Source organism: Crocodylus siamensis, chromosome 1, assembly GCF_052110815.1.
Source record: "Crocodylus siamensis isolate JL-2025a chromosome 1, ASM5211081v1, whole genome shotgun sequence".
Taxonomy (NCBI): Eukaryota; Metazoa; Chordata; order Crocodylia; family Crocodylidae; genus Crocodylus; species Crocodylus siamensis.
The window spans coordinates 256860044-256872941 of record NC_143395.1 but is presented as its reverse complement, the minus strand read 5'-3'; the positions used below and the strand labels follow the sequence as shown (position 1 = coordinate 256872941).

The following is a 12898-nucleotide window of genomic DNA, read 5'->3' as shown; positions in this document are numbered from 1 at the left end:
TCTACTATATCTTGTCTCTCCCATATCAAATGTATGTACAACTGTATGGTAGTTTCCAGTGGGTCTCACTCAGTATGTCTTGATGCTGTTCCATTCTACCTAAAATACTTAAATATTAATTAGAACCCAACCTATATCAGTTCCTGGCTGTCTTTCTTTCTCTGGCTCTGTGAATGTATATTTTAATGAAAGTGTTAACAGCATCAACAGGAGAGACTGAGACCAAATGACTCCGGAAAATACTTTAGTGATCTGGGCCCTCTCCAGAGAGATGTTGATTCAGATTTCCTCAGGAGCAAGAAGGAACTTGAATCTCAGTCTCCCACATCTTGTGTGTGGGTTTCCTAGGTAGTCTTGGGTAAAAGCAGGTTACCAGTACAGCAGCTTCCTTAGTTTTATTTACCTAACCATTTTTTTAATACAGGTACCTGATGAAAAGTTTATTTCAGATGGGATTTTATTTTTATTAAAGAAAGGATGAATTTGAGGCTGGAAGGTTGTTCCAATCATGGGGTTTTTAGAGCTTTTTGTTTTGTTTTTTGTTTTTGCACAGCCATTTAAATGAAAAACATATTACTCACACAGGCCTTCAGGGAGCTGAAATTGATGCTGGCCTTCCCTACAGATGTCAATTTTTACCCCAAAGTGCTGATTCTGCAAATATGTATCTTAGGGCCCTTATGCTTTGGATTAGACCCATTGAACATAGTGGGACTAGTGGCATTCTGGGCAGAACTATTTGCAAATCAGCGTACAAGAAACTGAAAATGATCGGAATCCTCTGTGAGAATATCCCTATAAAGGTTTTCATGTATTAGCATATACATTTCAAGAAGAAACCTGTACATTATAGATTTCTTAATAATTTTTAAAAAAACAGGCAAACGTATTTTTTTAAGGAAAGATTAAGAACCATGACAAAGAAACCCTGATAATAATGATAAAGAATTAAACTGCGCTGAACTGTGTAACGCAAAGACAATCAGAGTGGTCAGGACACTAGATTTCTATCAACTTCATTGTGAGACCTTCAGCAAGTTACTACAACCTGTTTCTTCAATGTGATAACCACTTCCTAGACTGTCAAGGAAGAATTCTTTAGGTAACAACATGCCGAATGAGGATGTAGGAGCTGATTTTTTTTAGGTGCTTCTTTTGATTTTCACTGGGACTCTGGGTGTTGAGCATCTCCAAAATTCAGGTGTTTAAGCAAGATTGTAGCTTCTGTTTATTAAACTGTTAGCCAGAGAAAACAGGACCTATCACAGAAAAATGCTGTGAAGTTTAATTCATGTTGGTGAAGAATATAAAGACCTTTATCTGAAAGGTGCTACATAGCTACAATTTCTTTTACATACACAGCACATTATTACCAAATATCTGGTTCATGATAGTTTTCACTAATTCTGCTGTATATTTGCAATAATTATTTTTCTTTTTTCTTTTCAGTTCCACCTTTCATCCAGCCTTTTGAATCTCCAAGATTCTCCATTGGGCAGCGAGTCTTCATTCCATGTGTTGTAGTCTCGGGGGATTTGCCAATCACAATAACCTGGCAGAAGGATGGCAGGCCAATCCCAGACAGTCTTGGAGTTACCATTGACAACATTGACTTCACCAGTTCCTTAAGGATTTCTAATCTTTCACTGCTGCATAATGGGAATTACACCTGTATAGCAAGAAACGACGCAGCAGCTGTGGAGCACCAAAGCCAATTAATTGTGAGAGGTAAGCAGATGTAATTAGTCTGAAGGGCACCAATTAAACAGAATTCATCAGTATTTCCAAATGACATCTGTTTGATGAGAGGTATAAACTAGTGAAAAATATGGTAATCCCTCTTCTCATCAAAGAAAACAGAGAACAAGAGAGCACTGAAACAAATATGACTCTTTCTTTCTGAATGTCATGAGCCTTGAACCTAATCAACTTCCAAGGAATGCATTAGGGAACAAATGGGAGCTACAGGTTTTAATTTATGGAAAATATTTTGTAACACTGACTCATCCTTTGGGATCAAAGCATTTGAATCAATATTGGATTAATCTAGTCTGCTTCTCCCTCTTCTAAATAACAAAATATGACAGTAAATAAGAGCATATCAAGATTTCTTGTTACTGTCTTTTGCAGGGGAGAGACTTATTCTTCTTTCCATTGGTTTTTCTAAATATTTTTGTTTTATTCAGATATTATGGTTTATGTCTTCTTATATACACTTAGCTCTCATACTTATACTTCATAACATTTTGCCTTGAAATGGATTAAGAATACAGACTCCTAAAAACAAGAGAGAGAGAAGAAAGACCTTTCAGTTGATATGCACTGGAAAACTTTTTTTTTCCTTGTGAAAAATTTAATGAAAACAAACTCTTTCATTTTTTAAATGTTTTCTATAAAGATTTTTCCATTTTCTTTAGGGAAAAAAAAATAATGGGTGTTCTTCCCCCCTATTTCAGCTCTCAAAAACCATTTTAAAAAATTTTTCTCAAGCAAAAACATAGCAATATGAGAGTATAAACAGGAAAGGAAATCCAAGTAATTGAGTTCAGGCTTCTTCTATTAAAAGCAACCCTATCATGTAAATCTGTACATAAATTAATCAAGCTCCATTTTCAGTCTACTAATGGATCTTGCACTCCTCTACTCACAAGTTTGGTTTAACTGAAGAATGTTGCTTGAAAGAACATTTTTTTTCATGTTTGTACTATTTAGGCTTTAGAGGGGTTTTTTAATGAAAAACCTGTAAAATATTTCTATTTGACAAAAAGACTTTTCTTAAAAGAAAATTGTAACAAAAGAATTTTGAGCAATTACTCCTGTTAATTCATATTCAGGCTATTACCTAAGGGTCTGTGTAGGGTTATTCCTGATGCTACAGTCTCAGGGACATTGTCTGTTTATACTGTTGTTACAATTTTGGTCCTATATAATTCCAATATTTCTGTCCTGTTCAAGAAGATGATAACGTTAGCAGAGGGACAGGGGTTAAATATGCAAGACATTCAGGGATGTTAGGGGTAAGTTAGATCAAGTTAAAATGGCCAGCTGATCTAATTTAGTTCACCCAGGTGTGAACTTTGCACTTATTGCCCCAGTTCCAGTGATTGGGAATCAGTCTAAACCCATAACTGTACAGAAGTTCCACACATACAGACTAGTCTAAAATGCCAGAACCCAGTCTAAGATAGACCTGGATCAATATAGTATCAGACATACTCAGTCTAGGTTAGGCTGGTGCATGGAACTTCTGTATAGTTACCTGCATAGTACCAAGGCTGGGAAAGCCCAGCTGCTCACCCAGGCCCTGGAGCTTCATTTTCCCTACCAGCCCCACCCCAGCACTGATCTATTTTTTAGGCCCTTGCCCCTCTTCCCCCTCTCCACAGACCAGTCAGCCTCCTCAATTCTCCATCTTGCAAGCTGCTCCTGGCACCATCAAATTTATCAATGTTTGCCACTGCTAGAGCCAAGGAAGTAAGTATTGGTGGAGGGAAGGCTGGGAGGGATGGTGTTGTAGGTTCACTGGGGGTGGGGTCAGGGGATGAAGAATAGCCCCTGCAGACCTCAGGAGTCCCCCTGATCCTTGTCAGACCCTCCTGGACCCCAGTAATCCCCTACAGATCCCACTTGCCTCTGCTCCCCTGATGAACCTCTGATCTACCCAAAGCCTGCTTGCCCCCACAATCCTCTCAGCCCCTCCCCACTAGCGCCCCCCATCTTGACTTACTTTAAATGAGGTAGCCATTTTCAACATGGTCTGATGTCCTCCTAACCTTCCCAAATATTTTCGCTCAGCGTTAAAGAGCATACCTATAACTCATTTGGGATTCAGGCATGTGCAAACTGGATGCTCTCTGGTTAGAGTAACAGCAGGCTATATAGCTTTCTTATTTCCATTTTGCAATGGAAAGACTACATTGTGTTTGTAATATATATAGGTGTGGGCTTTGAGGTTTATTGCCTAGTGTATAGTTGTTAAATAAACTTTATTTTCTTACTTGCCGTTGCCTTCCTTTTTTCCATTTTTTTCTTCTCCAAACCTTATAGTTTTATGTTAAATTTCTTCAAGTTATCCAATAATTCTTGAATTATCTGTTTTATCCATCTTTGCACATTTAACAGCCCTTTCCTGTTTTCCTTTGTTGTTTTCCAATCCTATCATCCCCAAATCACATTTTTAGTTGCCAACGTCAGATTTCCCAGCCCTCTTCTTTTTCATAGATTTGGTAGACATTAGGGCTGGAAGGGACCTTGGAAGACCATTAAGCCCAGCCACCCACCCAAAGGGCAGGAAGTCAGCTGGGGTCATAGGATCCCAGCAAGATAAGCATCCAATTTGATCTTGAAGGTGTTCAATGTAGGTGCTTGAACCACTTCCGCTGGCAGACTGTTCCAGACCTTGGGGGCTTCAACAGTAAATAAATTCTTCTTTATGTCCAGCCTGAAATGGTCGTGTAGTAGTTTATAACTGTTTGACCTCATCATCCCTTGGGGTGCTCAGGTGAACAAATGTTCCCCCAGATACTGGTGGTCATCTCTAATAAACTTATAGGTGGCCATCAGGTCACCCCTGAGCCTGTGCTTTTCCAGGCTAAAGAGTACAAAGAGAGAATGACATCCTGGGATTTGCTTGAGAAGCATCTATGGATGCAAGCCAATATTTTGGTGACTTTACTAGCCACAGCATCGGATTGAAGGCTCATGTTCATCTTGTGGTCAATCATGACCCCCAAGTCTCTTTCTCCTGTAGTGCTAGACAGTGTAGCACTGCCAAGCCTATAAGGAAGCTGCAGGTTTTTCCTCCTAAGGTGGAGAACCTTGCATTTTTTGGTGTTAAACACCATCAGGTTCTCATCCACCCATTTCCTGAGCCTGTCAAGGTCAGCCTGGATTGCCCTCCTGTCTTCAACTGTGGATGCTTTGCACCAAAGTTTGGTGTCATTCGTGAACTTTGCCAGTCTGCTTCTGACTCCAATGTCCACATCATTACTGAAGATTTTAAAGAATATGGGTCCAAGGACAGAACCTTGGGGGACCCCACTCGTCACAGGGCACCATGACAATTGACTTCCATCAGTTACCACCCTCTGGGTCTGACCATGGAGCCAATTTCCCAGGCAGCAGATTGTGGTGGACCCAAGGCCACAATTGACCAGTTTTGCCAAGAGGTGATCATGGATATGAGAGGATACCAGATTGAAGGCTTGTTTGAAGTCAAGATATATGACATCAATCTCTTCTCCCTTGTCCAGGTGATAGGTCACCTGGTCATAAAAGGAAATGAGATTGATCAAGCAAGACCTACCCGCAACAGACCTGTGCTGGCTATCCCTCAGGATGTTGGCATTGACTGGTCCATTAAGGATGGCCTCTTTAATAAACTTTTCTAAAATCTTCCCTGGGATAGAAGTCAGGCTTATGGGCCTATAGTTTGCCAGATCCACTTTCCTCCCTTTCTTGAAGATAGGCACCACATTGGCCTTCTTCCAATCTTTGGGCACTACACCAAAGTGTCAGGAGTTTTCCAAGATCTGTGGCAGAGGCTGGGCTATGATGCTAGCCAGCTCCTTGTGTACCCTGGGGTGTAGATTGTCAGGGCCGGCTGACTTGAAGGTGTCCAGCCTCTTAAGGTGTTCCTTCACAAGGTCAGCATTGATGGAGGGCAGGGGATCTCTCTCACCTGGACCTCCCTGTCCCGTAGTGGACATAGATGTCCCATGGGACTGATGAAAGACCAATGCAAAGTACCCATTTGATAGGTTGGCTTTTTCCTGGGTGTCTGTTGTCAGTTGCCCCATCTGGTTTAGCAGGGGTCCAACGTTGTCCTTGCTTTTCCTCCGGCTCCCCACATATCTGAAAAAGGACTTTTGATTGTTCTTGATACTTGAAGGTAGTTGGAGTTTAGTTGCAGCTTTGGCTTTCCTGGTTTGCTCCCTGCAGGGCTGGACCAGTGCAGAATATTCTTTCTTGGAGGTGAATCCCATCCTCCATCCTTTGTAGGCCTTTCTTTTTAGCCTGAGGATGTCTGCTAGATCCCTGGAGAGCCAGGGGGGCTGCTGTGCCCTCTTGCTGCCTTTCCTCCAAAATGAAATAGAATTAGCTTGTGCATTGAGGATCACTCCTTTGAGGAGCAACCACTTTTCCTGAACTCCCCTCCCCCTGGGGTCGTGGTCCCTTAGAGCCTCACTGACAAGCCTCTTGAGCTTGTCAAAGTTGGCTTTCCTGAAGTCAACAACTTTCGTGTTGCTGACTGACTTGCCAGCTTTACAGTGGATGGTGAAGGTGATCAGCTTGTGGTCGCTGTCACCCAGCTTCCCATCGATCCCTATGTCACTGATTAGGTCATCCCCAGTAGCCAGTACCAGGTCAAGCAGCGCTTTACCTCTTGTTGGCCCACAGACTTCTTGAGTCAGGTAGAGGTCATCCACGCTGATAAGAAGCTTTGCAACCACTCAGATTTTGCTAAGTGATTCTCCCACAAGATGGCTGGGTAGGTAAAGTCACCCATGACAACCATGGTCCTGAAGCATGTGGCCTCAGCCAGTTCTCAAGCGAGCTCCTGGTCAAGCTCTTGACTTCGGGTGGGAGGTCTGTAGTAGACTCCCACCATTGTGTCCCTGTGCTACGTTCCCCATGGATTTTAACCTAGAGGGTCTCCAGTTGTCCACCCTGATCACCAACATCAGCTTGCAGGGATGTGTAGCTTTCCTTAACATAGAGTGCTACACCCCCATCCCTTTTATCTACTCAATCTCTCCTGTACAAGGTATAGCTGTCTATACCATTGCTCCAGTCATGGGTGGAGTCCCACCAGGTCTCTGTTATCCCTATGACACCATAATTATGCTGACAGGTTCCTCCTGCTTATTTCCCAAGCTCCTGGCATTTGTGTACAGGCAGGCAGGTATCCCCTTGAGGGCTCTTGCCTTGCCCACAGATTGATCCAGGGTTGGGGCAGGGGTGGGCTCCCTTAAGTGCCTTGGCTTGCTGGCTTTGCAAGGGTTGCTCAGCAGACCAGCAGTGGTGGTAGTCCCCTCACCCCCCAGCGGGCTTAGTTTAAAGCCTGGTGGAGCAGGTCATCCAGTCTGGCTAAGAAGAGCCTCCTCCCCAGTGGAGAGAGGTGGAGGCCATCTCTTCCCAGCAGGTCACTGCTTCTCTCACCAAAAAGTGGGCTGTGGTTATGGAAGCCAAAGTCTTTTCAAAGAATGGTGCCTTTGCAAGCTTCCCCAATCCCTTCAGCACCTTCTGATGGGCATGACTTTCTTGCAGTCAGTCACAGTGAGTTTTGGTGGCATCTAATCTAGTGGACCTATGAAAGCTGTTCTTTTCTCCCTATCCCCCCAGCCATGCTCCATTATAACATATCCATACCAGTAAAATCCCAGCAGGTCTGTTCTCTCCCCTCTGCCTCTGTTTCTGATACAACTTTTTCTTTTGTGCTTCCTTTCATGTACAAGAGAATAGCACTTGGTTCACTTGCTCCTTTCCTTTTAGTTCCTGCTGTTACTTCAGCCATCTCAATCTACTCTGCCTCTCTCAGTTTGAATGATAAATCACTTAAGTTCCCCTTGGGTCCCTACTCCACCTCTAAGATAATACATCTTACTATTAGGATTTTTTTTTTTAATATTAGACCTAAATTTTCCACTAAGGGCTGGACTGATCCTCTCCCTATCCTTTTATTACCTCATTTCACATGAGGCCAGGTAATCAGGTATCACGGGGTTACATCTGCTCACTACTACTCTGGATGCAGTTTGACCTAAACACCCTGAAGTAAAGACTACATTTCCAACAATCTGTTCTCTGAGCCCCCCAGTCCCTTGTCATCTCATTCTTCATCTTGTGAGTGTCATGTAACAAAAACATTTTTAAAGAAAAAAGATATGCAGTTTTCCTATAAATAAAGGGAAACAAATGGTACTTTAATTTTCTATTTTCTAATCTATATTATGCAACAGCTTCTGAGCCATGTGGCAGAGGATGGATTCTTAGAGATCTTTTTTATGCAATGATTCTGGATACAAGAGTGGACAGCAGTTGTGTGCTGTTGTCAGAAATCAAGGGGCACTGGAACTAAACTAGCTGAAACCCGCAAAACATTTGCAATTACATTTTTATTGCAAGAGTATTTATTTAAATAGAAGATTTTTAGTTATCCTTTGACCAAATACTGTAACGGAATCAAAACTTCTCATCCTTGAAAGGTACCATCCAGGCTGCCCTCCTGCTGCCGTCCCAGGGCAGTCAGCCAATTGCCAGGTGGTCCCAGGCAGTGGGAAGGCAGCAGAGACAGTGCACAAGGTGCTGGAAGCACCAAGGCCAAGCTTCCCTGAGCATGCTTGGGGTTCTAGCACCCCATACACCATTGGGCATGATGGGTGCTGCCTGTGAGCTGGGGCTGCACCCATGTATCTAGCACCTTGCCTGCTAGCCCTGGGGGGCACAGCTACCACAGAGAGAAGCACCAGGCTCCCCTGCAGCTTAGGGGCTGAGTGACCTGGTAGCAGCTTGCATGGGCAGGCTCCGCTGAGGAAAAAAAGCAGCGAGGGGCCTGATCTTCCCCCCGCCCACAAGTCTGCCTGTGTCTCCCATGGCTGGGAAGCAAGCTGCCAGTGGACCCTGAGGTTTGGGGGACCCTGGTGCTTCCCTCCATGGTGGCTGCACCCCCCCAGGTAGCACACACCCTTTGCCACCCTGCCTGAGTGGTCCTGAGGGGCACTGCCACCACAAAGAGAAGCACTGGGGTCTTCTGCAGCTCAGGGTCTGCTGGCAGCTCCGACTCACTCGGGCCCCTCACCACTTTTTTTGTTCCTTTGGTGGAACCTGCCATCTGTCCGGAGCACCCTGATTGGTTGTGTCAGTAAGTATTGTATTTTGCCACCAAGACAACCAATCAGAGTGCTGCAGACGGACAGAATAAGCCTATTATTATTATACATGTTTTCCCCTAGTCTTTTTACACTTATTGTTCATTTTAACCCATGAATTTTTTTTTTTATAGCAAAGATATTATTTTGAAAATATATGGGAGTCTCTACTGTTTAACAGTACATGGATAAATTTACAAATAGCTTTTAAATGCAATAATTTTTAAAGTTAAATTGAAAAGGAGTTTTCTGCCGACACTTAATCTCAAGGGCTGCTGACAGATGTGAAAAAAACAAACAAACCACATTTTACTGGAAGCAGCAACGCATTACTTCAACCCACCTCCACAGCATCTGTATAGATCCAGTGCTTCAGTGGGGCTTTTTGGTGTTTTTATCTAATAGCTAATTCAATCAGCTATTAAATAAAAGTGCCAAAAAAGCCCCACTAAAGCACCCAATCTATACAGATGTAGGGAAATCGGGGTGCAACTAACACACTGCTTCTTCTGGGCATGTGTTGAGCTTGGAGTGGGAGCACACCAAGTTTAAAGTAAAGCACTGGGTTTTTTTCCCTATGTCTGTAAGCAGTCAGGAAGTTTTATTTTTTTCTGTGCTGATCGAAAGCGGACTAGGAGCTGGTTATTGCCTGCTAAAGTTTAGACATTAGTGCATGTATGAACTTTTGGAGAGGCTACACCATCCCCTAAAAATTTGTCAGTTTACAATTGAAGATAATTCTCATAATTTTATTTCAGATTATATCATTTGTAATGTTTAAACATGATACCCCGCAAAATTCAAATGCAAATATCTTCATGTTTAAACATTACAAATGATATCTTTAGATGTCTTCATTTTGCAAATGTTGAAAATGATGGGGCAGAGAAATACGTCTCTTCATTTTTTCTGTGTGTTAGATAAGGTGTTCACTACTGTTGCAACCCTTTAATGCTGTAATAAAGAACAAAAATGGCATAAAGAGGACTTTAAAACAAAACCAAAAAAAAATAATTCCAGCTTGGGAATGATTTCCCCAGTACAGGCACTATACATTACACATAAACAGGTATAAGTGATCAGAAACCAGTTCAAACCTGTAACACAACAGAAGTTCAGTCCACATATACCACTTTCAGAATGGCTAAACCTAGTTTAAGGTAAACGTGGATGGATATAATCTTAACTGCAACCCTAACATCAGTGTATCAAACTTAACTGATTCAGGTTAAACTGGTCTATCAAACTTGTGTCCCAGATCCCCTCCCAACTCAAGTTACCTCACAGTTCCTCAGAATCCCAAAATGCTTTGAGGCCTCCACCACCACATGAACCCCCGCCCCCTGCAGGGCAGCTCACTGTAACACTGCTCACACTCTGCTGCTCCAGCCCAGCACCTAGCTGGCCCCAGTCCTGGGCTGTCACCGAGCCACATGCATAGCTCCTCAGCCCAGCCTCAGCTCCCAGCTCCAGGCAACATGCAGCCCAGAGTGGGGGAAGTGGGGCTGGGGAGCCAATACAGACACTGCCCTTGGGGACTCTTTTAGCTCTCTTCTGCCATCTCTGAGCTGCCTGCTGGCCCAGCCAGGGCGATGTGGCCTGGCAGCTGCAGCTCCTTTCCCCACCCCTCCAGCAGCTGCAGCTTCCCCCATGCTACCACCAGCAAAGTTGCCAGGCATACCAGGACCAACTCTGGAAGCCTAAGGCTCAGTGTGGAGAGTCTGTGGTGACACTACAGACTGTGGTCTGTTGGGGGCACATGGTCTGCAACCATTCAGGGATGGCCCAGGCTCATAGATTTCATAGATTTCATAGACATTAGGGCTGGAAAGGACCTCAGGAGATCATCGAGTCCAGCCCCCTGCCCAAAGCGCAGGAAGTCAGCTGGGGTCATAGGATCCCAGCAAGATAAGCATCCAATTTACTCTTGAAGGTGTTCAGTGTAGGTGCTTGAACCACCTCCGCTGGCAGACTGTTCCAGACCTTGGGGGCTTGGACAGTAAAGAAATTCTTCCTTATGTCCAGAAACGCTCTTGCAGGAGTTTGTGACCGTTCAACCTCGTCATCCCTTGGGGCGCTCTGGTGAACAGACGTTCCCCCAGATCCTGGTGGTCACCCCTGATAAACTTATAGGTGGCCATCAGATCACCCCGAGCCTATGCTTTTCCAGGCTAAAGAGTCCCATGTCTCTCAGCCTGTCATCGTAAGATCTGTTTTCCTGACCTCTGATCATGTGCGTGGCTCTCCTCTGGACTCTCTCAAGCTTCTCCACATCCTTTTTGAATTGTGGAGCCCAAAACTGGATGCAGTACTCCAGCTGCGGCCTCACCAAGGCTGAGTACAAGGGGAGAATGACGTCCCGGGATTTGCTCAAGAAGCATCTATGGATGCAAGCCAGTGTTTTGCTCGCTTTACTAGCCACAGCATCGCATTGGAGGCTCATGTTCATCTTGTGGTCAATGATGACCCCCAAGTCTCTTTCTTCTGTAGTGCTATCCAACGTAGCACTGCCGAGCCTATAAGGAAGCTGCAGGTTTTTCCTCCCAAGGTGGAGAACCTTGCATTTTTCAGTGTTAAACACCATCAGGTTCTTGTCTGCCCATTTGCTGAGCTTGTCCAGGTCAGCGTGGATGCTTTGCCCCAAAGTTTGGTGTCATTGGTGAACTTGGCCAGTCCACTCCTGACTCCAATGTCCACATCATTAATGGAGATGTTGAACAGGATGGGTCCCAGGACAGAGCCTTGAGGGACCCCACTGGTCACAGGGCACCACAATGAGTGACTGCCATTGATTACAACCCTCTGGGTCTGACCACGGAGCCAGTTTCCTAGCCAGCGGATCGTGGTGGAGCCAAGGTCACAACTGGCCAGTTTGGCCAAGAGGTAATCGTGGGATACCAATCTCTTCTCCCTCATCCAGGTGATAGGTCACCTGGTCATAGAAGGAAATGAGATTGCTCAAACAAGACCTACCTGCAACAAACCCTTGCTGGCTATCCCTTAGGATGTTAGCCTGGGCCAGTCCATCAAGGATGGCCTCCTTAATAAACTTTTCTAAGATCTTCCCCAGGATAGAAGTCAGGCTAATGGGCCTGTAGTTAGCCGGATCCACTCTCCTCCCTTTCTTGAAGATCGGCACCACATTGGCCTTCTTCCAGTCTTCGGGCACTACACCAGAGCGCCAGGAGTTTTCAAAGATCCGTGCCAGGGGCTGGGCTATGACGCTCGCCAGCTCCTTGAGTACCCTGGGGTGCAGATTGTCAGGGCCGGCTGACTTGAAGGTATCCAGCTTCTCAAGGTGTTCCTTCACGAGGTCCAGCACGAGGCTCAGGTGGGTTTAGCCACTCTCAACAATACCTAACATGCTGGGAGGTATGCAGGAGCACCTCCTTGCTTCTGGCCTTGGCCAGTGCAGACATCTGTCAGTCTTGTAACCTAAAGGACTTCCCCAAGGTGCCTGCCATAACTTAATCATACCCCCAGGGCAGTCTGAATTATTTCAGCAGCTTCTTCCATAAATTATATCCTTTCTATAGAATTGAATTAAGGATTTTCTGTCTTATGTAAGCTATTTAAAAATCCATATAAAGCTTATTATGATGAATTCCTATATAACACATAATAAAATAATTGTGAAATAAAGAGTACTGAGAAATGTTTTAACTTGTGGAAAAAAGTTCATAAATGTATTATGAATTCTCAGGTTCTCAAACATTACTAGAATAGAGATTTTAGAGTAAGACTCGGATGCATAAATCATGATTCTAAAATTCCTTTGAGTGAACACATCATGAGTTTCAATGAAGATAAGGTCTTTAAATACCTAATAACTCCCCTTAATGCATTTAGCATAAGTGTGTTTTCATTTTGTGCTTGCCAAGTATATCTTTGATTATCAGATAGTTAGGCACCCAATGAGGAGTCCAGAGCCTTGAATGTTCCATAAAGGAAGAGCATGCATGTCTGTTCCCTGATGTTTTGGAGGGGAAAAATATGCAGTAAATGCACTCTGTGATTGAAATATAAGG

General features: G+C 44.1%; 1 protein-coding gene across 1 annotated transcript in view; it reads left to right on the top strand.

Moving 5' to 3' along the window:
* The window catches only part of DSCAM (DS cell adhesion molecule), a 628177-nt gene that overhangs the window by 360403 nt on the left and 254876 nt on the right, over positions 1-12898 (top strand). Inside the window, exon 8 of the mRNA XM_090031636.1 lies at positions 1450-1728. Coding sequence (XP_089887762.1) covers positions 1450-1728 — 279 coding nt within the window. The remainder of the gene's footprint in view (positions 1-1449; positions 1729-12898) is intronic.